General features: G+C 47.3%; 1 protein-coding gene across 1 annotated transcript in view; it reads right to left on the bottom strand.

Moving 5' to 3' along the window:
* Positions 1-4327: 4327 nt before the first annotated feature.
* ELAPOR1 (endosome-lysosome associated apoptosis and autophagy regulator 1) overlaps positions 4328-27314 on the bottom strand; it is a gene marked incomplete at its 5' end in the record, with an annotated part of 71302 nt that continues 48315 nt past the window's right edge. The window contains 15 exons of the mRNA XM_080801674.1: positions 4328-7147; positions 8255-8420; positions 8943-9121; positions 9199-9325; positions 10661-10762; positions 11236-11332; positions 11633-11813; positions 14407-14580; positions 16356-16619; positions 17133-17270; positions 17574-17679; positions 19567-19657; positions 20057-20185; positions 20372-20549; positions 23961-24049. Of these exons, the coding sequence (XP_080657800.1) occupies positions 7079-7147; positions 8255-8420; positions 8943-9121; positions 9199-9325; positions 10661-10762; positions 11236-11332; positions 11633-11813; positions 14407-14580; positions 16356-16619; positions 17133-17270; positions 17574-17679; positions 19567-19657; positions 20057-20185; positions 20372-20549; positions 23961-24049 (2090 nt within the window). The 3' untranslated portion in view covers positions 4328-7078. The remainder of the gene's footprint in view (positions 7148-8254; positions 8421-8942; positions 9122-9198; positions 9326-10660; positions 10763-11235; positions 11333-11632; positions 11814-14406; positions 14581-16355; positions 16620-17132; positions 17271-17573; positions 17680-19566; positions 19658-20056; positions 20186-20371; positions 20550-23960; positions 24050-27314) is intronic.

Here is a 27314-nt window from a genome sequence, read left to right on the forward strand (position 1 = left end):
ATTATTTAGAACCCCACCCCCAATGCCCCCCAGCTAGCTGTGCTAGGTCTGTCTTGGTCTTACAGCTCTTGCATGGGCTCTTGTGATGAGGATATGGCATTACTATCCCTGCTTTCCAACAATGTCTGCCAAGCCAGCTTAGATGTAGTGTAGGGCAAAAGACAGTGGTGAAGCTGACAAGTAGAGATCTGGAGGGGGGCTTCAGTAAGGGGAGTGTCTGGGTTTGCCTCCCTAGGTTCAGTTTGCCTAGGATGCTAGACTTAAAACCAGTGGAAAGGACATGTAGGCAGCTGCAGTCTCCCAAGAAAACATGTAAGAAAACTGTCTTCCTAATGTTAGGTTCCCTGAAACCTTCTGAGGGCGAGGTCTGATAGGGGCTGACTCTTCTGTGTCAGTGAAGGCACTGCTAGAGTGTGTTCTTTGCTAAGTTTCAAGACAGTGATGGGTGTTCTTGAGGCTGCACTGGGGCCCAGGCCCAGCGGAGGAGGTCCACTGGGCTAATCCTATAAGGAGGTCATCAGTATAATTGGATGGATGGCCTTAAAATTCCAGCCTCTACAAATTTCCTTAGGAATTTTCACCATTAGTCTTATCATTATATTATAGTCATCTTCCTTTAAAATGTTCATGTTAGGGGCGCCTGGATGGCTCAGTGGGTTAAAGCCTCTGCCTTCGGCTCAGGTCATGATCCTAGGGTCAATCCAGCCCCACATCGGGCTCTCTGCTCTGAGGGGAGCCTGCTTCCTCCTCTCTCTCTGCCTGCCTCTCTGCCTACTCGTGATCTCTGTCAAATAAATAAAAATATTTTAAAAATAAAATAAAATGCTCATGTTACCTGATAAATATAACAATTACCATAATGGCATACTTCATCAACTTAGGATTCATAGAATTTTTAGAGCTGGAGGTGAATCTTAGCTAATTGCTAGCCTAATAATTCCTAATCTTTTCATCACCTTGTCCCCCATGTTTTAAAATGTTTAACAAACGTGATTTTAAAAAATTCATTTTCCCTTCTTATTCATCAGATATATACAGCCGCCAATTAGAATTTCCAATCAGCAGAAAATAAAGTGTTGTTACACTGCCAGAAACTAACACAAAAACAAATCCACAATAATACTTCAGTTACGGAGTGATACCACTTTTGGATGTGTGCTTTCCATTGGCCTTTAATAACCAAGAACAGCTATTGGGTGCTGCATCTGAGGACCCAGGGATTCGAGGGTTCAAGGAAAACAGCTACGTCAACCCCTTCCTCTTCTATACAAGAACACCGAGGCCCAGGGAAATTAAGCAATAGAGCCAAACGTGAATACTGGTAAGACTCTAAGATAGTCTCATGTTTGAGCTTGTTTCTCTGTTAGCATTACATAGCAGAAAACAGAGCCGTGAGGAACTTGGCTAGAAGATGTGGCTTTTTCTTATAGGGCAGAGATCCTTTATTGCATCTTTATCCCCACAGGACCTAGCATAGTGCCTTACACGTGGCAGGTGCTTATTATATCCTTATTGGGGATGTGAGTTGCAGGGAGTAGGCTGGGAGGTTAGAAGCTTGTTGGAAGTTCAGGGCCTTAGGGGTCCTGGGCAGCTGGTGGGCAGCCTACAGAGAATGACTACCTGCAGGGAAAGAGCAAGAAAAGAGGGAGGATCACGCAGCCCCAGATGCCATTCTCAGTTTTTACCAGTTCATTGCTGGCTAAAGTAGGAGGGCTCTCCTGGGCCTTGTTTCAGTACCTCTTTGCACTCCTCTTTTTGTCTTGGATCTGAAGGATTATTTCTCAGTGTTGGACAAGCAGGCCCTACCCTCTCACTCCCCTGCTAGAAACCTTCAGTAGCTACCTGTTACCCTTAGGAGAATGTCCAGATATGCCTTGCAAAGCCCTTCATGATCTGTCCTCTACCAAATTCTCTCAAATGTTCCCCTTATCTCTTGACATTCCTCCTCACATTCACCATGCTGCACTACCTGTAGCACAACTTTCTTGTCTCTGAGCCTTTATACAAACCCCTTCTACCTGGAAACCCCCTTCCCTCCCCTGTTCCTCCAAACTGGCCAGTTCCTCCTTCCTTCAGGAAGCTCTCTGTGCTACACTATTCACCCTTCCCCCCAGATCAATGCAGCACCCACCCTTCTAGGTCGCCAGAGTACAGTAGCATTATCATACTGTTTCAGGAGAAACTGACAACCCAACTTCCAGCTCTGAGGCTGCCCACTCCCTTCTATCAGAGAGAGACAGTAACAAAGGAAGTTAATGTTGCTGTACTTGGATGATGTAGGAGGAACCATCAAAAATAACATGGGTCAGGGAAAGTTGCCAGGATCTGGGGGGACTTTGATCCTGCCTCTCCCTGTTAGAGTTGGAAGGAGGTGTCCATTCTCCTACCACACTGTATGGTTTGGGCTATTACATTTTATGTGGGATTGTTAGCTTCAGTGCTAATATGGAATTAATATGCCAAATTCCCCTTGAATAGCTCCTAAATTATCGATGAACTTTTGTATATGCAATATACATATGTATATATTGTATATACATATGTATATATTTTTATATATATTGTATATACACATGTATATATTTTGTATATGCAATATACATATATATTGAATAGCTCCTAAATTATCGATGAACTTTTGTATATGCAACCTACATAAATTTCTTTGTCTCTTCAATAAGGCTTGTTGCTCTGTGGTTTTCAACTAATTGTCTTCTTTAAGATTTAGATCAGTATCTTCTCGCCTGGTCACCTGACAATGTATTTCACTTCTTTGTCATTGATTGGGAAACCCTTAAAATCGTTCACATATCCATCCCACACACACATACCAGTTTCTTTTTTCTTTTTTTAAGATTTTATTTTTAAGTAATCTCTGCATCCAACATGGGGCTCAAACTCAAAGCCCTAAGATCAAGAGCTGCATGCTCCATTGTCTGAGCTGGCCAGGTACCCCTCCCACAGTTTCAAGCTTGGTCATGTCTGCTGCTTGTTTGATGCACTGGGACACTGCACAGTATATGATTGAATTCATGTAAATTAACTGTAGTACTCCCATGTCAGTGTTTCTTCACTATTGTGTCCCCTGTGGGTGAGCCAGGGAAAGATTCACAGTGGGGTGATTTTTTTTTAAAAGATGTTTTTATTTATCAGAGAGAGAGAATGTGCACACACAAGCAGGGGGAGCAGCAGGCAGAGGGAGGAGCAAACTCCCTGCTGATCAAGGAGCCCGATGTTGGACTGGATCCCAGGATCCTGAGATCATGACTTGAGCCGAAGGCAGGTGCTTAACCAACTGAGCCACCCAGGCATCCCCATAGTGGGGTGATTTTGAAGGCTGGGTGGGGGTCAATCAGGTAAAAAGGAAGGGGAGGGCCAAAGGCAGAGGCATAGACCAATGCTGGGAGGGGCAAAAGAGCTTGTGAGGGACAGTCCAAAGTTGTGTGAATAGTGAGGTGTCTGGCTGGCTCAGTAGAGTGTGTGACTCTTGATCTCAGAGTTGTGAGTTCAAGCCCTACATTTAATGTGGAGATGACTTAAAAATAAAATCTTTTTTTTTTTTTTTTTAAGTGTAGCTGGAGTAGAACCAATGTGGGCAGAGAGGGGGCATGTAGGCTGTTAGGGACCTTACACACCACAACACTAACTCTGTTGCAGATGCACTTTCTTCATCCATTACAATGGGGATAGTTCTTGCCTCTAGTTTAGATTTTATACCATAAACTGGACTGATATTTAGTTAACCATCAGTACAACCAGGTACAACTCAGTCTGAGGAAAACACCAGCTGAGGGAGATCTTTCTGGGGAGTTAAATGCCTCAACCAGAGTGAAGGAAAGTACTGAGGCAGGAAAATCCAGCTAACCCTGGAAATGGTAGGTCCTGATGTCCTCTGTGATTTTCTCTGCATGTAGTCTATAAGAATCCACTTCGTATCCCAAGAAGCAAATTTTACTTGTCTTTGTAGATACATTGTTCTGTGGCTGGCTTCAGTGACGCACGAGAGAAAACTAAACTGGAAAGGAAGGGAGGGAAGATGCGAAGTGTTTTATATATTCTCTCTTTGATCCTCACCCAATCTGGAGAAGTAAGGCATCATTAGATGCATTTTATTACCGTGGAAACAGGCTTTGGTTGTTGGCTGATTCCTCAACAGGTGGTGAGAGGCTTTCCATCCTAGGTCCCTATTGCTCTGAAGCATGCTCTTCTCTGTCACTCTGGAGTTCCAGAATGCTCTTCACCTTCAGCTTAAGCTTCAAGAACACTTCCATTTCTCACTCCCCCATCCAGCCACCCAACCCGTGTTCAGGAAAAACAACTTGAAACATACATTTTATTTCACAAAAAAAAAAAAAGAAAAGAAAAGGGGAAAAATGTGATAAGCCATAGCCATCCCCTAATAAACTACAAACTCTTGGAATACAAAATAAAAAGGAAATCCAAGCAGTCTTGATGGGACAAAAATTTGGTTTCACAAAGCTGAAAAATCTGTCACAAAGTCTCTGTTGTATAAATATAGTCAATCCTATCTTTAATGCAGAGTCAGACAAAAAAAAAAAAAAAAAAGCCTTGGCGTAAGAAATTGCCTGGTCCTTGAATATAACACAATGTTCGTTTGTCTTCCCGGCCAAATCAGGTGATGCTTACATGATGAGAATAACATGTGTCTTCCAGCACTCTAGGTGACCAAATGGGATTTAAGTATTTTGTCTCCTGAGCCCACACTACCTCCCCCAGTAGCCTGTGCAAAGCACTATAGTCTTAGTTTAAGAGTTAAAGGCTTTTCCCATATAAAAATCTAACATGTATCTGTCCTGAAATTGAGCATGGTGATGGCTGCACAGTTCTGTGAATATATTCAAATCCATTGACTTGTACATTTTCAATGAGCCAATTGTATGGTATGTGAATTATATCTCAATGCTGTTACAAAAATACTGAGTATGTCTGAGCAACAGGTGACCCCAATACCACAACTCAGCAGCTCCTGGCAAGACGCAGGAAGATCCATAGAAGTTGGTACACCAAGGGATAGATAAAGGGAGATGCTTAAAACGTTGTGACTCAATCAGTGGAGTTCGAGGTTGCTCTGGGGGCACTGAGGTTCAAGATGTCAGAATAAAGAAGTCAATAGGGTAGATATTTTTTCCTACTGCTTCCAGGGTAGTCTAAGGACCATGTATGGCTCTTGCCACAAAGAAAGTTATTCAGTGGGAAAACAGATGCTTTCTGGGTGTTGCTGAGGCCACAGAAAACTTTCCGCTGGAGTTCAGGAGCGAGGTATCTGCATCCGTTGGGAGAAATTCCAACATCGCTACAGGATTTGAGAGCCTGACTCTCCCAAGAGGAGCACGCCCCTCACCCCAGCAAAGCTCCTAGATTTATTAAACCAAAGGGACTGCCTGCCTTCAGTGATCCTACTGATGATCAGAAGTTCACAGTGGGGCCCGGTTCTCACTGACCCTTTTATAAGGGCACTGCCGGGGGAGCAGTGCCTAATCAGACCAGCAGACCATCTTGGTGGCAGACAAACCACTCTGAAAGACCATTCCCATTCTATACCTACCCTCTGGGGACCAGGTGGCCACTCAGATAAAAAAACAGGCACAACCAAGGTTGAATGGGCCCTCACCCAGGGATGGTCATGGCAGCCCGATAGTGAGGGAGGGGGAACCACCAGGATAAGAGAACAAGAATTTAAACTCTTGAGCCGGTTTTGCCATTGCAGTTACTTGAAGTCCATCAGTTACACGAGGTGCCAAAGTGGGGAGAAGGGGCACAGAGGACACTCACTTTACTCACCTTTCAGAAGGGGATCTGCCAGAAATTGGGACCAGAAGTCTTTTTCGTTTTTAGCACACAGAAGAAATGAGAACAGGAAAAAGAGAAAGCTAGGGGCTTGGGAGGGTGAAGGGTGACAGTTTGCTAAATATCTTTTTCAATTCCCCTAGTCTTTCCTCCAGGAAGACTGATCTGGTCCTCTGGCTGGAGTATGGGCTAGGAGTCAATTCCGTTTTTGGTCAGCCCAGAAAATGTTTATTCTGGAGCTGAGCAGATGAGTTAAGCTTAGAAGCAGATATGCTGGCCACCTCGGGTCCATCCCCTTGTGGGCCAGATCCCCCAGTATGGCCCCACTAAAACCTTGGCCTCCTTGTGTTCTTTCAAAATAAGATACCCCTGGTCCATGATATGTTCAAACCTGTACAAATGGGGACCTCAAGTGCAGGGCATTTTCCTTGCTGGTAAGGTTTGTCGTGTCTGTGGGTACAAGCAAGAAGAGAAGAAAGCAAGAACACCTGTGTTTGGGGCTTACCTGGTTCTCTTTAACATCATAGGGAGATGGTGGGACGTTAAAAAATAAGCGAGGAGAATAGGTTCACTGGGGCTTTGGGCATTTTCTTGGTGCACTTTTTCTTTTGGCTCTTGTGAGAATATTCATCGCTTACTGAGAAAAAGGAAGTGAAGTACCCAGTTTCAAAAACAAAATGAAACTTTCCTTATTGCTTCTCTTTGTGCTTATCAAGAATTTTCTTCCTCAGACCTTACTCACCTTGCCCTCAGCCTAGCCACGAAACTCAGTCTGAGCTGGTTATCCAGGAGAGAAGAATCCAGACTGCCATGACAGACCAGGAGAGAACACCAACACTCTCCTTACCCAGCCTCTCTCCTAAAGAGATCATAAGCTGAGGGCAGATCACCAGAAAAACTCCCAGCTGCTTCTGCCCTTAGGACAGAAGAAGTTGTTTCTATACTTTAGAAGAGAGAAATATTTTCATTCCGGAGCTCTATGAATTATGAGCCGATGAAGCTATGGCTCTGGCAGCTAGACCATTTTGGGAAACAAGATGCGAGCAAGGGAGTAATATACAAACAAAGTGTGGGTATATTTGACAGGTTTGAGGCAAGCAGAAAGGAGGGTTTGGGTACTCTATAAAAAAAACCAGATATGTGAAATCCAAACTTCTTCTGATAAGGCCACGATGAAGAGATTCCCAGCAGGAAGCTGGCAGCCAAATCGCCACAGGCTTGCAAGGTGATGTGCCCAGGTGAGGAGGCAGGGGAGGCAGGGCAGTGCCTCTTACAGGTCCATGTCTGGGCCTCCTGACGATGTCTTCAGTGGCACGGAGTCAAATCCATCAGGAGTCCTCTGAAAGAGAGATGGTGACAGGAGCTGGCTGCTGCACGGCGGCAAGATTGGGGAACAAAGGAGAGAAACGGAAAAGAGGTGACAGAAGGAACCCTTATGGAATTCCTGCTTCCAGTGGCTTTGTGGAAACAGACAGAAGATACCCTCTATTCTTCTCGGTCCTTCCAGTCAGTCAGAGGGTAAGAAAAATCTTTAAAACCCCCTGCTTTGCATCTTTGCTGAATTCTAAAAACCCAGGAAGACTCAGGGGTCCTAGGGTGAATGGTCTCCCATTGGTCTTGCACACACACACGCATCACCCTTCACCCTGCCGGGTTAGCACAAAGGGAATGAGATTCAGCAGTCTAAACTCCTCCCCGCCCTCCCCTGCCCATCCCGCCAGTCCTCTCCTCTCCGGTTTCCACCCTCCCACCCACACCTGTTGGATGAACTGGTTCAGGACAGGAGGGAGGTGTGGGCTCTGGCAGGCTGGGGCTGCACAGGGCTGTGGCCCTGGAGGCGTTGCTCCAATGCTCTCTGCTGGCCCCACACCTGGCGACAGTGCTGTCAGCATAGCATTTATGAGCTTCAGATCTGCTCACCCACCCACACACGCACTGAGCCAACTCTCCTAGATCCACAGCGCTCAGTGGGGAGCAGCGTGGCCTTAGCTATGACTCAGCCCCCACAGGACGGGGCCCAGACATCAGGGGACAGCACCCTCCACTGGTCAAAGGAGAGCCTCACTTCTATCAGAAGTTGATCCTAGGGATCGCCTCTTCCCCACCCTCCGGAAAAAAAAAAAAAAGGGGAAATGATTCTTACAACGTGGATGGTTCAATACTCCTTCTGGAAGTTAAAAGGCCCAAACAGTCCATCAACTGGAGTGCATGTTGGGAGAGAAGGAGCCTGGTCAAGAGCAGCCTTGGGCCCCATGGGAAACAGAAATGATGTGGAAATACAGAAGGCAGAAGCCAGGATTTTGAGGGTGGGGGGCTGGAACAGTAGGGAGGGTGGGGAGTAGAGTAGTGAGTGGTCCCTGAACAGTGTGGGACCATTCAATGTCCTAGGACTGGTGTCTTCTCCAGCCCTCCAGGCTGACCTCAGTGTCCTGGCCAGCCTCCCTACCTTGGAGGTAAATGATTTGATCTTCCCAAAGAGTGACTTCTTGCTGGTAAAGATGAGGTCATCCTCCACGTCCTCGCCTTCCATGATGGCACAGCTGTCAGCGGCTGGCAGGTCGCAGTCCTTGAGGGTAGCATTCATCACCAGCTTGGAGTACTTGTACTCCAGTCTGTGAGGCAGGGCAATGGGAAAGGTTAGACAAGGAAATGTGGAATAAGGGAGGGGAGAGGGAGAGAGGCTGGGCCCTAAACAGGGAACCACAGATAAGGAAACTGAAGCCTAGCAACATGGTGTGAGGCCTGGGCTTACAGCTATGGAATCTTGACTTCCAGTTCAGTGATCTTCTTCCCTTAAAGCTAGTTGTGTCTGTGTTCTCAAGGCTTAATAGAAATGCTGGAATCATGAAGTCATTATTTTAATTAGTAATAATAACAACAAACTAAGGATACTCTGCTTTCCCTTTGAGCATCTAACGGTCATTTATAGACCACCACGTGGTACTGTCCCTGTTCAGGAGTCAGGACAGCCAAGGCAGCTGCTGGATAAGTGGCTCAACAAGTCTCTGGCTGGAGTCACAGGGTCCATGGCCAACTCCAGAGAAAAGTCTCATGGATTGAATTCTCAGATGTTCTCCTCCCGGTGCAGTGACCCAACCCTGCCCATCCCCAGACTCCAATACCCCATCACATACTTTTGATTCTTTTTCCAAAAGTAGCAGGTCAGGACGGTGAGGAGTATGGCAGTACAGGTGCCTGCAGAGATGCCCACTTTCAGCCAGAAGTCGATCGTTTTGCAGATGGTGACTCTCTGCTCAGGCAGGGAGATGCCACCCGCACACAGCTTTGGCTCGCGCCACACATAAGTGGTCTTCTGTTGGGGACAAAGACAAGGAACTCAGAGATCGCATTCCCTTCTCTCCCAAGACGTCCCTGAGCAGAGAGACCCACCTGGATCCCGGCCACACAGCTGCTGACAATAGCGTGGTAGTCAGCAGGGGAGCAGAGTGGACAAGCAGCCAGGCTCTCCCACAGGAAGTGGAAGTTACAGCCATCACAGGTCCCATCGGAACATGCGCTAGCAAAGCAGAAAGGAGACGTGAGGGCTTATGCGCTGGACGGTGGCAAGAGCTGGTGGGAGTCCCATCATCTCATAGCTCCCCTCACTGGACTGTTAGCCCCACCAGGATCCTTCCAACTAGTCCTTAATACAGGTTTTGCTCTCCAGTGTCCCTGATAACAAGAGGCCTTCCCAGTCTCCACCAGGTTCTCTACCCTCTGCCCGTTTGTTTCTGCTACATCAGATGAGAGCTAATGTCAGGTGTCTGAGCTGTACCATGGCTGCCCCAGCCAACCCCCTCTCAGAGGCTTCTGTTCTCCCCCATGGACCTATGACATTTTGCAAAAGCCTCTTCAATGGAGCTTCCTTGGGCAGGGGGGGTGGGGTGCTGGGTTTCAGGAACAGACTTAGGTCATGGATATCTGTTAGTTACTTTACTGCAGTGTTTACACCAGCAAGAACAGTGGTCTTATATTTTGACGCCACAGAGTCAAAATATCTTGCATTGGTCCCCATCTCCCCGAGCAGCTGCTATTTAGAAAGAGCATTCCCCGGGTGCCTGGGTGCCTGGGTGGCTCAGTCAGCTGGGCATGTGCCTTCAGCTCAGGTCATGGTCCCAGGGTCCTGGGATCGAGCCCTGAGTTGGGCTCCCCACTGAGTAGGGAGCCTGCTCCTTCTACCCTTCCCCCCTGTTTGTGCTCTCTCTCTCTCTCTCTCTCTCTTTAATAAATAAATAAAATCTTAAAAAAAAAAAAAAGAAAGAAACAGCATTCTCCAATCCATCTTCCTCAAGATATTAGCGCCCCTCAACATGTTAGTTGGGGGAAAGAAGGAGGTGGGGGAAGGGTACTGCAATCAAATTGGTTCCAGAATTCTCGATTCAGCGCACCCAGCTATTAAACTCATAATTGGGTCTTTTGATTGCGCAGAGATTGCTAAAACTGTTACTCCTCCTAATAATAGCAAGTACACACCAGACACCACAAGAAGTCCACAAGTCTCATGGTCTCATTGAAGCCTCAAGATCACCTCCTGAGGGAACTTCTTGTTATCCTCATTTTACAGATAAGGAACAAGAGGCCCAGAGAAGATAAGAAATGTATCCATGATAACACAGCTAGTAAGTGGAGGACATGAATCCAATAGCTGTGCCTAGCTGTCCCCATAATGGTATGGGATTGTGAGAATAGCTTGGACTCTTCCTTCTGCCCCACTCTTGAGACCTGAAGATTGAGAATTTGAAGTCATGACTGTGTCCCCAATAGCCCACTAATGCCTCTCAGACTGTTTTCTCTTTGACTCTTGGGATGAAACGAGTCCAAAGAAGGGAGACCTTGTTTCACACCCCTTTACCTCGGCAGCGACAGACGTCCAGGGGCGGGTTTCAGTGGACTGCATCGGACACGGATGGTGGTCGATCTCCCAGAACTGCAGGACTGGGTCACGTCATTGGACCTGCAGAGCAAGCCAGCCCCCGGTGGGGGTAGAAGTCACTCACCTGTTTCACTGGAGAGTCACTAAGTGAAGTCAACACCGAACAGTTCCCTTGCTGGGGAAGTCAGGACTTGGGGGAGCACAGGAGTTGGTTTATACATTGAGAGAGTGGGGATCGGGGAGATCTGGTCAAGGGGAAAGGCATTGGTCCAGGAGAGGTTAGCATAGGCATAACACTGGAGTCTCCTAAGGCAGGAAGGGAAGTCAGCCACAGATAATCCCATATTTCTCCCTGCCTCTGGGGCAGACCTGCCCCAATAATACCCCAGAAGCTGGGACCAGTGAACTCCCAGCCTGTAGCTGTCATGGCTGGGTCAATCTGCTAGACATCGGACATGTTCTGGCTTGATAAGTAGGTGGCTGGAGAGAGGGATGCACCAGAAACGGTGGAGGGGCTAGGTTTCCCTTGCATCGGCCTGGCCTCTCATCTTCACCTATAAAAGAAGATCACGTCCGGTATTCCCAAGGACTCCGGGTGGAAAAGTTCAGCTGGGGAGGTGATTCCATCCAGAGTCATATCTGTTGTCACCCCTGCCAAATTAGAGCTCCTAATTAGTTGTCACTGGTAGCATGAGCCAGCAACCACTTCAATTCTTTCAATACCTGTCAACATCCAACCTTCCTCCATCTCCTCACATTCCCGACTGGCTCATGAAAGGGTAAACCAAGGTTTGTCAGAGGCCCCAGGATGGAATACAAAACAGAGATCAAGAGGGTGGGCCCCTCATCTGGGGCCTTTTTACCTCAGAGCCCGGTAGCCTCACTCTCTCTTACACACACACACACACACACACACACTCTCACACAGGCTGGAGCAGCTGGGTCACTCACCGATAAGACGGTCGGCGAGGCTGACAGGCTGCGAGGACACTCCAGCCTTGTAGCCTGTCACCTCCGGGGGGATGATGACCGCCTGGCAGATGTAGGCTGTGATGGATTTGGAGAAACCCGACTCACCCTCAGGAATCCGGAGGTCAGTGACATTGTCAGCACACACGGACGTTTTCTTACCCTGGGTTGGGGGACGTAGGGAGGAGGGAGTGGGAAGGAGTGAATGGTCACACGATTCCCAAAGGGGAAGAGGGCACATTGCTTTCACATCTGAAATTTCAGCCTTCCAGTGGTATGTTGCAGTGGAATGATTTCATCCTAGATCTAATTACAAGACACATTTTTTTTTTTTAAAAGCTAAAAATAAGGCCTCGGTGTCCTAGTTTCTGGAACTCTGGCCCAGAGGTCGCCAAGCCTTTTTGTTTCCTCAGAGTCACGTGGGAGCCTCATATAAGCAGGGTTGTGATGGTGGCAAAGGACCTGGAGCTCTAATCCACCAGCCCGCCAGTTAATAGTCTTCCTTCTCCTGGCCGGATTTCTAGATAGATACTGAAATATATAACTGATTCTCCGAAGTTTTTGAACATCTGGCTTGGCTCGCATTCCCTCTCTGTGTCTCCCTTAGTGCCTTAGTGTCGTGAGAGCACTTTCCAGACAGATTCCCAGCAGTTAAAACAGACCCCACAACTAGCCCCCTCCCTGCCTTGAGATAGGACATCTTAGAGATAATTGGAACTTAATCCACTAAAAAAAAAAAATGTTCTCTAACAACCCTCACTGTAGAGAACTCTGGAAGATGGTAAGAATAAGACTCCTTCTTCCTGGAGATTTTGTAATAGAGGAAATACTGAGGTATTATTCCTTCAACATTACATTTATGGAATATCAGTATATAACGTGTTTGTCAGCATAAAATCATTTGTTCACTACTTTAAATTTGAGTGTATTAAACCCAAAGAATAAATACAAAAGCACTTATTCAAAAGGATACGTGCACCCCTAAGTTTATTGTAGTGTTATTTACAAAAGCCAAATTGTGGAAGCAGCCCAAGTACCCGCTGATAAATTAATGGATAAAGAAGATGTGGCATATAAACACAACGGAGTATTATTCAGCCATAAAAAGGAAAGAAATTCTGCCTTTTGCAACAACATGGCTGGAGCTAGAGAATATTATGCTAAGTGAAATAAGTCAGTCAGAGAAAGACAAATACTATATGGTTTCACTCGTATGTGGAATTTAAGAAACAAAACAAATGAACAAAGGAAAAAAGAGAGAGCGAGATGGAGGCAAACCAGGAAAGAGACTCTAAACTATAGAGAACAAGCTGATGGCTACCAGAGGGGAGGTGGGTTGGGGGGGTGAGTGAAACAGGTGATGGAGACTAAGGAATGTACTTGTGATGAGCACCAGGTGATGTATGGAAGTGTCGAATCACTATATTTTACTCTTGAAACTAAGGTAACACTATATTACATTCTAGTAATGTATGTTAACTAACTATACTGGAATTAAAATTAAAAGCTTAATAAAATGTTTAAGAATGGAAGTGTCCTAAGCACTTACCCTGTCAGATTTCCAATATTCTAAATTTTATTACAAATGAAGATATGTCAATTGCTAAATCTGGTGATTCTTAGTTTATTTTTTAGATTGTAAGAAATAAGGGACATGAGAACAGAAAGAAACCTTTGCATTACGGTAAAACAAAGACCCATTTTGTCTTTGAACTGACAGTAGTGTGACAGCACACAGGAGACATTTCTGAAAAGAATAAAGGGGAAAAAACCAAAAAGTCAATCTCTCCAAATTCCCTGTCTTCATCGCTCTCCCCACTCACTGCTTTTGCTACATGGATCTTGCTTTAATCAGCCTCAGTTTCTGAGTTATCACTAACTCCTTGGAAGCTTCATTTGAACTTCTTCAAAGACTTGTAAAAACAAGATAGAGACATGCATCTCTAATCTTCCATAGATTATTTCTTTTTTTAAATTAAGATATAATTGCCATAGAACATTGATTGGTTTATTTCTTGGCGTGTTCTCTATATAAACACAAATCAACTTTTTTCACATGTTCCAGAAGGTGGTAGAAGATGGACTGTGTGTTAAGTGAGGTCTCACTGCCACACAGGGTCGCAGACTAAAGGCTCAAGATGCCCTTTATTCTGCAACATTTGAAACTATCTCTCCGACTGCTAATCCCGGCTTGTTTGTAATTTAGTTAAGTGCTGTAGTGCTGGGATTACTCTTTACATTTCTGTCTTTGACTTGTGCATCCAACACATTTACAGCAGCGTGAAACGGCTAAAGGTAACATTCTTCCCATATCCTAGAAAGCCTTTCACATCCCTTTAAAAAAACTGCCCACAAAGGTTCTTAGAGATGAACTACATACAGTTTATTTTATCCAGTCTTTAGAAAACAAGTGTCAAATGCCTTGATGAGTGAAGACTGCTCAGACTGCTCTTTAAAGGGGAAAAAAAAATCTTCCTCTGGCATTGTTTTTTAATATTCATTTTGAAAGAATTAAAGTCAGGTAGGAGTAAATGAATATCTTAACTCAAACACCTTTATTTTCCTAAATGTTTATATTCCAAATGATTTAATTTTAGAGGAAAATGTCCTCCGGGAGAATCATCATCACTTAGAAACGCTGGCGTTTTCTCAGTCTCCTGCTGCCTGGTTTTTTTGCTTTGCGCCTGTGTCCATCTCTGGCTCTGACCCTCTGGTGTCCCATTTCGATATGACGCCCCGGCACTCACACAGCTTACCTCGTTTCCACACAGACTGAGGGTAAAGTGGTGGAAATATTTCAGCCCTTTGGAAGTGAAGCTTGGCCCTCCAGCCAGAGAGACGGTGTTTGCCAAAGCCAAGAAGTTGTAGTCCAACCCCCTGGTCGGAGTGCTGATGGAGAACGTGCAGTCATTGTAGCACAAAGAGTGGATCTGAGGGGAAAGGCTCGGTCAGGTGGGCTGTTCGGGCGGGGCCTTAAGGGGACTGTATGGAGAGTGGCAGCTATTGTCCCCAGCTTGGTCCAGTCCAGGAGTGAGAGAAGCAGATGTAAGGATCGGGTGGGCATTAAAATAAGGGAAATGGGCCAGTGAGGGTTATGTACATCCCACAGTGCACTTGTTAGTACGTATATGGTATACAAACCCGAGTCTACTATTTTTCAGTAAGGAATTTGGTCAGATTTTATAGCCTTGTCCCTCTGCCTAGATGGCTGAACTCTCTCAGGACTCAAGGTAGCCCCTTCTTGCTTTTCAGCAGAAGACAAGGAGGTGCGAACCAGAAGAAGGGTGTCCGGGATGGCAGAAGAGAAGATACAAGCCTTTCCCATGCCCCATTTAAAAGTCACTGAAGCCTGCCTCTTCTCTCCCAAGTTCTCTGCAGGACGCTGAGCTTCAGAGGGGATTTAGGGGGCCTGGGTGGTTTTGGCTCAGGTCATGATCTTATGGGTCCTAATCTCGTGGGTTGTGAAATGGAGCCCCACAAGGGGCTCTGTGCTCAGCGCGAAGTCAGCTTCTCTCCCTCTCTCTCTGTCCTCTTGCTCTCCCTCTCTCCCTCTTTGGCATAAATAATAATAATAATAATAATAATAATAATAATAATAAGTAATAAATAAATAAATCTTTAAAAAGAGGGGATTACATCCCATAAACCCCATAAACACCTTACTCCTTTCTAGAATCTCCATTCAGCAGCAGCCTTATGCAACTGTCATTCCCTCCCTCAGCGGCAGAGGGAGCCCTAGGGGAAGAAGTTTGTGGCAAAGGCCTGGGGTGCCTGGAAGAGGTTGCCCCAGGGGTCTGCAGAACTGTGGCATTTACTGCACAGCTAAACTAAGCAGCATTTGCAGACTGTATAAATAATGCCTCACAGATGTTTGTGTATCGATGTGGTTGTGATAAGTAAAATATAAGTTCATTTAAAAAGGATTAATGATTTGTCTCCCTCCCCGTCCGCAAGAGACTCTTAATCTCAGGAAACAAACTGAGGGTTGCTGGAGGGGAGGGGGGTGGGAAGGATGGGGTGGTTGCGTAATGGACACTGCAGAGGGTATGTGCTCTGGTGAGTGCTGTGAATTGTGAATGACTGATGATTCACAGACCTGTATCCCTGGGGCAAATAATACATTATATGTTAATAATAAATAAATAAAGCATTAATGAATACTTAAGAGCTTTTCATCATAGTACTTTCTTAGCTTCAGAAAGTGCATGGGGGCAACAGCGCTGTTATTTTACTTTAGAAAAAACCTCTAGGATAAAAGAGAGCAATGCCAGTTAACTGTATGTCCCAGCGATGGTGGGTTGCCTTCCCAAAGGAGAGGGGGGCCAACTCCCATGACAATAGGCTGCATTGAAGTAGGCTGAATGTGAGCCCAAGCTCTTATTCCTTCTCTTTAGGTCTCTGCAGAGATGCCAAATAACCCTCTGGACCGGACGGTCACAGATCTCCCTAACCCACCCCGTGAAGATGAGACTTGTCCATGGCTGAGGCCTAAACCCTGAAAACCAAGCTCTCTGCAGCTAAGAACTTGCTCTCCACGCTCAAAGTCTGGGCAGGTATCCTCAAGGACTCTAACCTGGGAGTGAGCTACAGGGAATGCTTGGCTATCGACCCCTCAAGAACCCCCACCACTGCCCCAGGTCCTGGCACCCTCTGAGGTGGTCCATTCAGAGAGCCAAGGTTAGGATGCATGATACACTGTTGGCACCTTGTTGCTTTTGGTCCCTGGACCGCACGGCACACAGGCCTGGATGCCATAAGGCTGGTGGGCCTTCAGGATTGTGTTCGGGGGGCAGGAGTGGCAGGTTCCTGAGTCCCGATCGATGTAGTAGCCAGGAGGACAAGAGGTGCAGGAGGAGCCCATGTCAGAGGCTTCCAGGGCACAGGGACGGCAGTAGGAGGCCACCCCATCCATGACGTTGGTGATATTGATGGAGTAGATTTTGGCGACGTCGTTGGTGTACTTCCTGCCCTGGAAACGGGAGGAGAGAGGACAGAGGCCTGAGATGTCAGCAGCAATTGAGTTCTCTAGAAATAGCAAATGACTACTTAACCCTCTTTACCCTACAGTACTTGAGAAAAATCTGAGAAGCATACTATTCTTCTTCACTAAAGAGTAGCCCTTTGTGAACATTTTGTGTCACATTAAACCGAGACGAGCCCATTCTAAACGTTGTATAAAAATATTAAGTGCCACAGGAGAAATATGCAGTAGATACCATTACATGAAAAGAGCAGGTCTCTTCCTTGTGAAAGGGGACAAAAAACGTATTTGAACTTTTAGTGCCATCTTCCTGGGAAGTCGTTTGGACAAGGCCGCATGCTTCTCAGGGGCGGGAATAGGCCGTTCTGTGCTTGACTCTTTCAGATCCTTCGAACCCTCGGGTTCTGAACCTCGCGCTCACACTTAAGCTACTGCCAGGAATTATCCTGGCTCAGAGGTCTCTTCTGGAAGCCAGGGGTCTGGAGAAGGGCAATAGCTTACCGTCTCATGAAAAGTGGTCCTCTGGAAGGCCCAGGTGAAGCTCATAGTAGCATTCTCCTCGATGATATAGGTGTAAGACTGTTTGCCTTTGGAACCTTTCCATGTCTCCACGGGAGTGTTGGTCCTAGAATTCACACCCTGAATCCAAGATAGACAAGTGAAGAAGGCACAGTGGCTGGGTGGCTGGCTGGTGTGGGACGGGGGGCAGTGTTCCCATACTGCTGCCATCCCAGGGGCCAGCACAGTCGGTCAGACCCATGTTAAACAGTGAAGTCCCTGAAGGACAGTCTAGGCTCTTCTGTCAAGTTACTATAAAATGGGCCATTAGTTACATTGGCGCACCAAAGGAGGCCAGCGGTCAGTTATGTTGATGGCCAAAGGGGGCCAACCCTCACAATAGTTCCCAGAACCCCCACAGCAGACAAAGAAAGGGAAACATACCACCATGAAGTAGAGCTCACAGTTCACAGAACAGATGGTCTCGAAGACAAATGTGATCCTGGCCACCTCTTTATTCTCTGTGTCTGCCGTCACTGACTGTGGAGGTCTGTGGGGCAGAAATGAAAAGTCAGCTCCCAAGACCAGGCAGTGCTTCCCGAAGAGGTCTGCTGGGGGACAGGATTAAGTTCTGAGGACTTCGGAAAGAGCACGGATTAAGTCCAATTCTGCCACCTGGCTATGTGATCAAATTGTAGTTTCCTCATCTGTAAAATGAAGGTGATAATACCTTTCTTATTTACCTTCCATCGCTGTGGTGAGATCCAAGGGCATAACAGAGGGAGGAGTGCTTTGTAACATGCTCTAGAATCTCACTAGGAGAGTGTGGTCCTCAGACTAGCAGCATCACCCTCACCCAAGCTTATCAGAGGCCCGGAACCTCAGGCACCCCACCCAGACCCGCTGAATCAGAATCCGCACGTTAACGTGATTCCCAGGTGACGCAGAAGCACATCAAGGTTCGAGAGTACCTACACGCACTTAGCAGCTCACTCTCTGGGGTGGTGGGAGATTTTCTCGGGTCAAGTGAGCAGATATTTCAATTTGTCATCTCTTCAGCCAAGTTCTCAGGCTGGTCCTTCTTTTGGGAAGAGCCAAGCCCCAGGGGGCAGGTGGGGTAGGGGTGGTAAGTGGACGAGGTGAGGAACCACTTTACTGGAGCAGTCAGCTTTGCAAATTGAAATGTCCTTTTGGGAATGTTACCCCCATCCCTCTGAAGCCTAAAAACCGAGCTCACCCTGCAAATGGGTTATAAATTAATTTACACTACTCAGCTCATCGCTGAGTAGTGTAAATTAAGAGAAGAGACATTATTCCTTTTGAGCAACTACCATGGGCTGAGTGCTGTGCCAGTGATGGAAAGAGGGAGCTTGAAGAAGGTAATGGAGAAGCCAGACTGGCAATAGGGAAACGCATTCAGCGGTCCTCCCTCATCTTGAAAGCTCATATGGGCTGAAGAATTCACTTTGGCTTTGGAAATCCATTTATGGCTTTTCTTTCGTCCTTGGCCATTTGCTTGTGTCCTAAGGACCACCAGTCCCAACTCCTATCTACACAGTTATACTAACCACTGGGCTGGAAAAATCATCCCAACCTGAGTTAGTCCAAAATCACAGACTATCAATCCCCATGTTTTACCAACGAGGAGCCTGAAGCCTACAGGAGCATGGTGACTTCCCCAAGTTCACAAAGCCAGTAACTGGTGAAGTTCAAGTGCCCGTTTCTAGTAGAGTGTTCTTTTCACCACACCACATTGCCTGTAGTCTTTATTTTAATGGCAAACACATTGCTTAATGTCCTAGGTCTTCTTGGGATATGGGGATCATTATGACAGCAAGAGCCCTCCATATCAGTCTTCTTGTCCCAAATGAAGATGAACTGTCTGTGGATACTTCTGGCCCTCTTTTAAAATTTTTAAAAATTTAATTAATTATTTATTTATTTAGGGTTTATTTACTTATTTTAGAGGGAGAGAAAGTACAGTGGGGAGGGGCAGAGGAAGAGAGAGGATCTCAAGCAGACTCCCTCCTGAGCTCAGAGCACAATGTGGGGCTCCATCCCACAACCAGGCGATCATGACCTGAGCTGAAATCCAGACTGAGCCATGCAGGTACCCCAGCCCTCCTTTTATAAGTTGTGTGTTTGTTTGTAACATTTTATCGGATGGCGTGAGGAGGAAGAATTCGAGTAGCGTGTGGCCAATCCATGAGAGAAGCCAGATGTGAGAGAGTGCCAGCGGGAGGTCCGCCAGTGTGGGCAGCAACTAGGAAACCACCTTAACATTCAGGTTAATGCTCTCAGACCACTACCCTGCTCCCCTCTGTTCTGAACTCATGCTTCCACACGCCAGAACCCTCTCCTCTACAACCTTCCAAGCTATGTGGGACATGGATGTGGTCAAGGTGGCGTGAACTTCCCTTAGCTCTGTATCCCTCACCTGAATCCTGGCACAACCAGAGTGAGAATCATGAAGTCATTGTCTGAGGCTCCAACAGCTGTATATATGTGATCACCAGCCACCTCCCAGCCTGGAAAAGGAGAGGGGAAAGTCAGTGCCCCAGGGGTCCCAGGTGCAGGGAAACGTGCACTCAGCTGACACTCAGAGAGAGAGAGAACACCATCCTTTGAGGCATCCAGACCCACCACCAAAAGCAAAACCATGTTATCTATCCTGCTACTTCGGTCAAAGACTCTGAAGATCTCAGAGCAAGCCATTTGGAGTGTGTGCACATGGTTGCTAGCTCTGGTTCTATCTATAAAACTAAGGTCTGGCAGAACGAACGTCCATGGGGAGTGGAACATTCCAGAGGATGCATGGCATGATTAGCTCATTTTTCTGCGGATATCACTGTTATGAAGAAATGTGAAGCAGGAGAGCTCCCGGTCAGCAGGGAGCTGACAGCTCACTGCAGTGAGGAGGTACTCACCAGTCATGCCCTTGTACTCAAAGTTGATCCCACTGAGGACGGTGGTTTCCATGTTCGAGGGCAGCGTGTTCCACCATTTGTATTCGAATCCCACGGCTGGCTCAGTCCCGGCTGGACAGTGGCTGCAATCTGGGGGAACCACAAGATCCGTGCCTTCAGCAACGAGGCCGCAGCCACCCCGGTGGGAGCTGCTGTTCCTCAGACAAGGGACAACAGTGGTGGGCGGTGTGCACGTTCCACTGACCGCTCTGAGTGCCACGCCACCCACCCAGGTGGGGGACGTGGGAATGGACAGGACGCAGACAGAGAGGTTACCAGAGCCGTTGGAGTAAGAGCCGTAAGGGCAGGGCTCGCAGCTGCTGTTGTTGGTTTTGAAGAAGCCCGGGTTGCAGGGTGGGCAGCGGGTCTTCACCCCAGAGGCAGGCAGCTTCACGGCCCCCTCGAGATCCTCACCGCAGATCTTGGGCTGGGCCCATTTGTACATGAGCTGGGTCTGCAGAAACAGATGAAGAATGGTTCAGCCTGTGTGCGATTTAGCGCATCTTTAGAGTGGTGGTGGTGGGGGATGACTCTGGGTTATGATGAAAATTTCATGAAGGCAGGGGACCCCCTTCTGGTCACCAATGTATTCCATGCTCCTGGCCCAGAGCCCGGCACACGGCCGTGCTCAGTAAATATCTGCTGAGTGTTGCCTGGATGAAGAAGGGTACACTCAGCGAGGACATGTGTGACAGGGGGAAGGGAAGGACCAGTTGTCTCCAGAGAAAGCTCTGGTCCCAATGTAGCATCTTATGACTACCAAGGTCACAGGAAAAGTAGCTGATGAAAATCCCAAAACATAAAAAGGGATGTCCCCATGAGTCTTCCAAGTATTTTCCTTGCTTTTGCATTTATTCAGTAGACATGTATAGAAGCCTACTACACTTGTGTGCCAGAACTGGGGGCTCAGCAATGAAAGAGACATGGCTCCTTCCCTTAAGGGGCTCACCATCTAACAAGGGCAACAATCGCGTAAGAATGATCTGTGTGGGTGGATGGATACTGTCTTGATGGCACATCAAGACAAAAGGGACAATATTGGCCAAGGGCTACAAACTTCCAGTTATAAGACCGGTAAGTTCTGGGGCACTAAGTTACATCAAGGTGATTATAGTTAATAGTACTATACTATTGTATATACCCGAAAGCAGCTTAGAGACTAGATCTTAAATGTTTTCATCACACAAAAAGGATAATTATGTGATATCGTGGAGGTGTTAATTAATGCTATGGTGGTCAGCATTTTGCAATATATAAGTATATCAAATGAACACAGTGGACACCTTAAACTTACATTAAATTATGCATCAATTACATCTCGACGAAGCTGGGGGTAATGGGAAGAGGAACGGTCAGCCATCAGATCAGTGGACAAGGAAAACATTGTATCCGTCACTCACTAGGGCCATCCCTACTCTTTTGATGGAGGTATGGGATACAGAAGAGAGGATGATCTGCGGGAGGCTCCTGGTTCGGCAGGGGAAAGCCACCTGTGTGGCCCTTGGGCCAAGTCAGAGATAAAAGGTGTAATCTATAAGAGCGGATTGCATTGAAGGGACGATGCTCTGGGCAGTACGGCAATGCATGTGAAAAGGTAGACCAATAAGGCATCCGTCCACTTTACTCAGCATAAGAAAGGACAAGTCTTAAGAGGAGCCTGTGCTGCCTTGGGTCCTGGGGCTCCTCTCTCGACCCTCTCCTCTCCGTTCCACCGTGAAGAGACTCCTCCCTGTGAAGAGCAGCCAATGGCCAGAGCCCCAAACTTGGGCTCTAACCTGGGTGCTCTCTCCCTGCTTGTCTGGGGAGCAGGAACACTGGGGCCATCTCCTGGAGCAGCACGTGCAGCAGACCCGGTGGACTGGTCAACCTGGTCCCTGGGGAACCACCAAGGCACGGCAAAGACCATAAGGGCGATCATGGGAGTGGACTCGAGTTATGGCCCTTGATTTAAAAATACAGTTTAGAAGACAAAATGGAAGCATGAGACTGAGCAGAGCCAGTGCAGGCGAGAGAGCTCTGCAAGGCAATCCTGATGAATGCATATTCATATGCACTCATGCTGCAGGGCTCCTCCCCTGAGCCTTGGCTGGGCTGTCAGGCAGAGCACTGGCTCTGGCCCCACTGAGCATCCAGAGGCCCCAGGCTGTTCAGGCAAGGGCAGACACCCCGGCTGGCAGGCAGCAGAGCTCGCTGCAGCTCCAGAGGGCCTTGGCTGGAGGCTGGGAGGGAAGAGCCTGGAGCAGAAGGAAGCAAAGACCACCACATTCAGCCACATGTTATGCCGAGGGGGGAGAAGAGCAGCAGGATTAAACGTCCCCATTTAATTCGTGAGTCAGCTGATGCCAAGGAGATGAAAATGATTTTTACAAGGTCATACAGAATCCCAGACACTGCACAACGAAGGTAAAACTGATGAGATGTGTAGCCATTCTCCCTCAGCTGCTGGGGGAGAGAACGATGCTCGAAACACGAGGGCAGGTGTGGGGAGGGGTGGGGAGTAAGAGAGGATGATGAAAAGCAATCACTGCTAAGGACCAGACTTTATCCCATGCTTATCTGGCAAGAGGAGAATTCATCCAGCCGCCCAACCAGCAAACACTTACGCATCCTAATAATAGCCAAGCCTATGCTTAACGCTGAATGCAAATTTACCAAATTCTATCTTTCTGAGAGGCTGTGGTTGAGGGATACAGACAATTCATTTGGAACCTCTGATCTAAGACAAATCCTTCCACTCGTGCCCCTGAGCCATCCCAGCTCACTTTCTGCTGTTCCTCGAATTTGCTCGACACAAGTCGGCCTCCTCCACACGTGCTGTGTGCCCTGCTCAGAAACCACCGTGGCCACCCCTTGTCTCACTCAGGTCTCTGTTCAAATGTTATGTCCTCAAATGTCATCCCAACCCTCTCTAAAACAGCATTACCACCCTTTGTCATTCTTTGTCTCTTCATCTTTTCTTAATTTTTTTGCTTCCACTCACTACCATCTGATATACTCTCATTTATGGTTTATCTGTTGTCTCCCTTTCCACTTGCTCCCCAGCAAGAATGAAGCCCTGTAAAAGTAGATGTTCCCCCACCCTGTTTGGTTAACTGCTGTATGGGAGGTACCAGGCATGGTAACTGACTTTTGAACATGTGACCTCCTCTGAAAGGCCTTCCCTGGCTCCCCAGTCCCAGTCACGGCTCTCCCGGCTGCCCCCAGGCCCCTGCACATCCTCCTCCTGTTCTCATCTCTCACCTTCCCTCCTAGGACAGTGAGCTCTGGGAGGGCAGGAGCCTTCGTCAAGTCGGGGACCCCCAGCCGGGGCACAAGGCCTGGCACAGCATTCATACTCAAATCACGCCTGCTGACTCAGAGGTGACACAGACTACAAAGGAAAGTCTCTCTGAGGCAGAAAGCCTGGGGGAAAGAAGGAACCAGCAGAGACAGAACAGTCAGCCCATTCTCCAGTGAGACAGGAAATGGGAATGAATTCCCTTTGCCAGCCGACAAAAGCAGCGCTGAGGGGGACAGGTCTGATGAGTTCCATGAGGAAATAAGTGCATGTGGCAGGCATGGTCCAGAGGCGCCAAGCGAATGGGAGAAACCAAGCAAAAGAAAATGCAATGGCTTTTTTGCAACAGAGCATGTGTGAGTAAGCAGTGGAACAAATGGGGCAAAAACAGTTTCTGACCTAAGATGAAAGAGGATCTCGCTTTGCCTCCCCACTCCCCCTCCCAGGCCCTGGGGTCCCCACAGAGGTCTGTGGGATTTTCTCCCGTGCCAGCTCCACTGACTTCTGGAACCCCAAATGTAGTAAAGCCCAAGGAGCGGGCAAAGGAGCTATCTGGGGGCCAAGGGGCGCCAAGACCATGCTACCCACCTCTCCGTTGGCATCACAGGCTGTGTGAGTATAGAAGTAATCTTTGTCCGTGCAGGCCGGGCGCACTTTGCAGGAGGAGGATCCCTTCTCTAAATTGTAAAAGCAAGGAGAAATAGGCGAAGTCACGTAAGAAAGCAGAGCTCTTCACCACTTGCTCATGACCCTAGGACCTCCAAGACCCTGGGTACAGCACAACACAGGTATTGTGGGAAGCAGAAAATCCAGCCCACCCACCCACCCTTCCTTCTGCTTCGCTTCCAGAACCTAAAGCCCCGCTCAGATACCCCCTTTGCACCTGTCCCTGGTGCTATGAGAAGACACTGGCGGGCAGGGCATCAGGAAGGGGACGCGCCAGCAGGCCAGTGAGGGGAGTGGGGAGCCAGAGACAGCATCTTCCAGGCTAACCACAACTAAGGGGATTTTTTGAGACCTGCCATGTTCCATGTGTTTCATAATCCTGTGCAGTTGGTTTTTCTACTCCTGAAGGATTAAAGCAAAACTTAGGAAAGCTTAGGACAGTGCCTTCATACTCTTATTCCAATTCCTTCCCTGCATTTTCTCTGAACATCTCCCTCCAATGAAGGCCTTCCACCTTCAGCGTTTCCCTTTCTCCAGGCACCTACCCTCCACAAATAAGGTGGTAATTTCCTCCGACTCCACTTAAGACAAACAGTTCTTTCCACTTTCCCCTCCCCCAAACATCCTGCCACTATCTCTAACCCTTGACCTGTTCCTAATAAAAAAGGTATCAACTATCATTTTATTTATTCTACTCTCTGTATGTTAGCTCTGCTTTAACCCTGTGAATGCTTTGATGGCAAGAACTATTTCAGCGTATCCCTCTTTAAAGCAGTGGACTTCACCTTTTTGGAATTACAAACATTTTGAGAAACTGAAAAAAAAAAAGACCTGTCTCGTTTTTCCAGAAAAATATATGTAACTTATGCAAATGAATTTTTAAAACTTTCCAGGGAATTTATTTTCTCCAGAATGAAAACCACTGCATGGGGCGCCTGGGTGGCTCAGTCATTGAGCGTCTGCCTTCCGCTTTGGGTTGTGATCCCAGAGTCCTGGGATCATGCCCCACGTGGGGCTCCTGCTCAGGGGGAAGCCTGCTTCTCCCTCTCCCACTCACCCTGCTTGTGTTCCCTCTCTCGCTGTGTCTCTCTCTGTCAAATAAATAGATGGAATCTTAAAATCTTAAAAAAAAAAAAAAAGGAAAAGAAAACCACTGCTTCATAAAGGACCAGTGCCGCACTATTACTACTGCTCCTGTCACTGTCATTTCTAAGGTGACTGCTGTGTCACCTGCAGGCAAGCATTTGATACAAGTGTGCCATCCTCTCTCTGTAGATTACCTGACAGGCCATGTGATAGACTGAAATGAGATTTTCAGTCATACGATCTGGGTTTGGATCCTGCTCCATTTAGTAGCTGTATCGCTTTAGGCAAGTTACTGAACCTCTCTGACTTGTAGAGCTCTCATCCATAGAGCATAAATAATAATATCTACCTTACCTGAGCCAGCACGTTCTTGGTGCATTGGAAGTAGGGGCTCACTAGTAGGGGCTGGTAACTATTACTCCCTGTGTTTGTGGGAATTATTTTTATTTGCTAACTGTCATGAGATTTAAAAAAAAAAAAAAAAAAAAAGATGTGTTTATTTGTTTAAGAGAGAGAGCGAGCCCAGGGGAAGGGGGCAGAGGGAGAGAATCTCGGGTAGACTGCTTGCTGAGCGCGGAGCCCAACCTCATGACCTGGAGATCGTGACCTGAGCCAAAGCCAAGAGTCTGATGCTCAATCTGCTGAGCCACCCAGGCGCCCCTTGTCATGGGATTTTATCTATCTATTTATTTATTTGACAGAGAGAGACGGCAAGAGAGGGAACAAAGCAGGGGAAGTGAGAGAGGGAGAGCAGGCTTCCCACTGAGCAGGGAGCCCAATGCGGGGCTGGATCCCAGGATCCTGGGATCATGGCCTGCGCTGAGGGTAGACGTCTAACGACTGAGCCACCCAGGGGCCCCTTGTCATGAGATTTTAAATAAGGATTGAAAGTTTCTTTCTCTCCCTTCCAGTTAAATCTTATTTCTCAACTGATCCTTTCTTCTTTCTGAGGCACAAAATGAGTTCCTAGATCAGAGAATCTCCTAGTTACACCCTTGTTGGCCTGCCCTGGGGAGCTCCGTTCATGCGTGTTCCCACACCTCTTCTGTTCCCGTCTGATTAGCCTGGGCAAGAGGGAGCTGCTGCCTGAGGAACAGCTGGAGTCTTCTCAGCTCATTGACTTGGTTAACAAGCAGAAGGCCCCATTCAGCACAGAAGGATCCAGGGATTCCTGCTTTTGACAAGCTGGGCCAGGAGGAATTCGGAAGGAGATGCTGAAAACACGCCAATTCCCAGGACCCAGCATAGAGGGCCTAGCAAGTTGCAAGTTCCACGTTAAAAAGTACATTTTGCACAAGGACTTTTTTCTGCTTGTTCAAATATTTGCTCAACCTGATACCCTAGCTCCAGGTTTCAGCAAAAGTGGTCCAGCTGTTTACACACTTGATGATTGCTAACCTAGTTTTAATAAATGATTAACCCAAATGCTGAGCTGGACCTCACTTCCCCAGCTCAGGTTTCATCAAGGTGTTGAAGCTGGGTACTGGTCAAGTTTGAAAGATCTGCCTAGATGTTCGGGCAAGGGAGCGAAAAGTGATTCTTCTAACGTTGGCCCAGGGAGCAAGACTGCGAGAAGATAAAGTTTATCATGGGGGCTTGGGTTTCTCTCTCCGAGCTTTCCTCTTCCTTTCAGGACTTCTCCCCACCCCCAGGAGTATAATGTCCTCTCATTCAGATCCATTTCATCAAAGGAAAACATTCCCCTTGATGACTGAATCATCTAATGAAGGCTCAGTCCAGTTCAGGTACCCCCTCAGACTCGGCAAATCCCTCAACCTCTCTGCACTGCCCTTTATTCTTTTATACACAGGGAGATCACTCCTGCACTCTGGTAAATTGTAAAGTACTATCCAAGTGACTTGTTTTCGCTGTTACCTATGCTAAGAGTACTTTCATGGTAAGAGAGGACAGCTGGAATAAGCCTTAACAGAAATGAACACAGTTGACCCTTGAACAACAAAGGTTTGAATTGGGAGGGTCTATTTATATGTGGAATACACACACACACACACACACACACACACACGGAGTACAGTATTGTAAATGTGTTTTCTATTCCTTACGATTTTCTTTTCTTTTTTTTTTTTTTAAAGATTTTATTTATTTATTTGACAGAGAGAGAGATCACAAGTAGGCAGAGAGGCAGGCAGAGAGAGAGGGGGAAGCAGGCTCTCCGCTGAGCTGAGAGCC

Source organism: Martes martes (assembly GCF_963455335.1).
Source record: "Martes martes genome assembly, chromosome: 4".
Classification (NCBI taxonomy): domain Eukaryota; kingdom Metazoa; phylum Chordata; class Mammalia; order Carnivora; family Mustelidae; genus Martes; species Martes martes.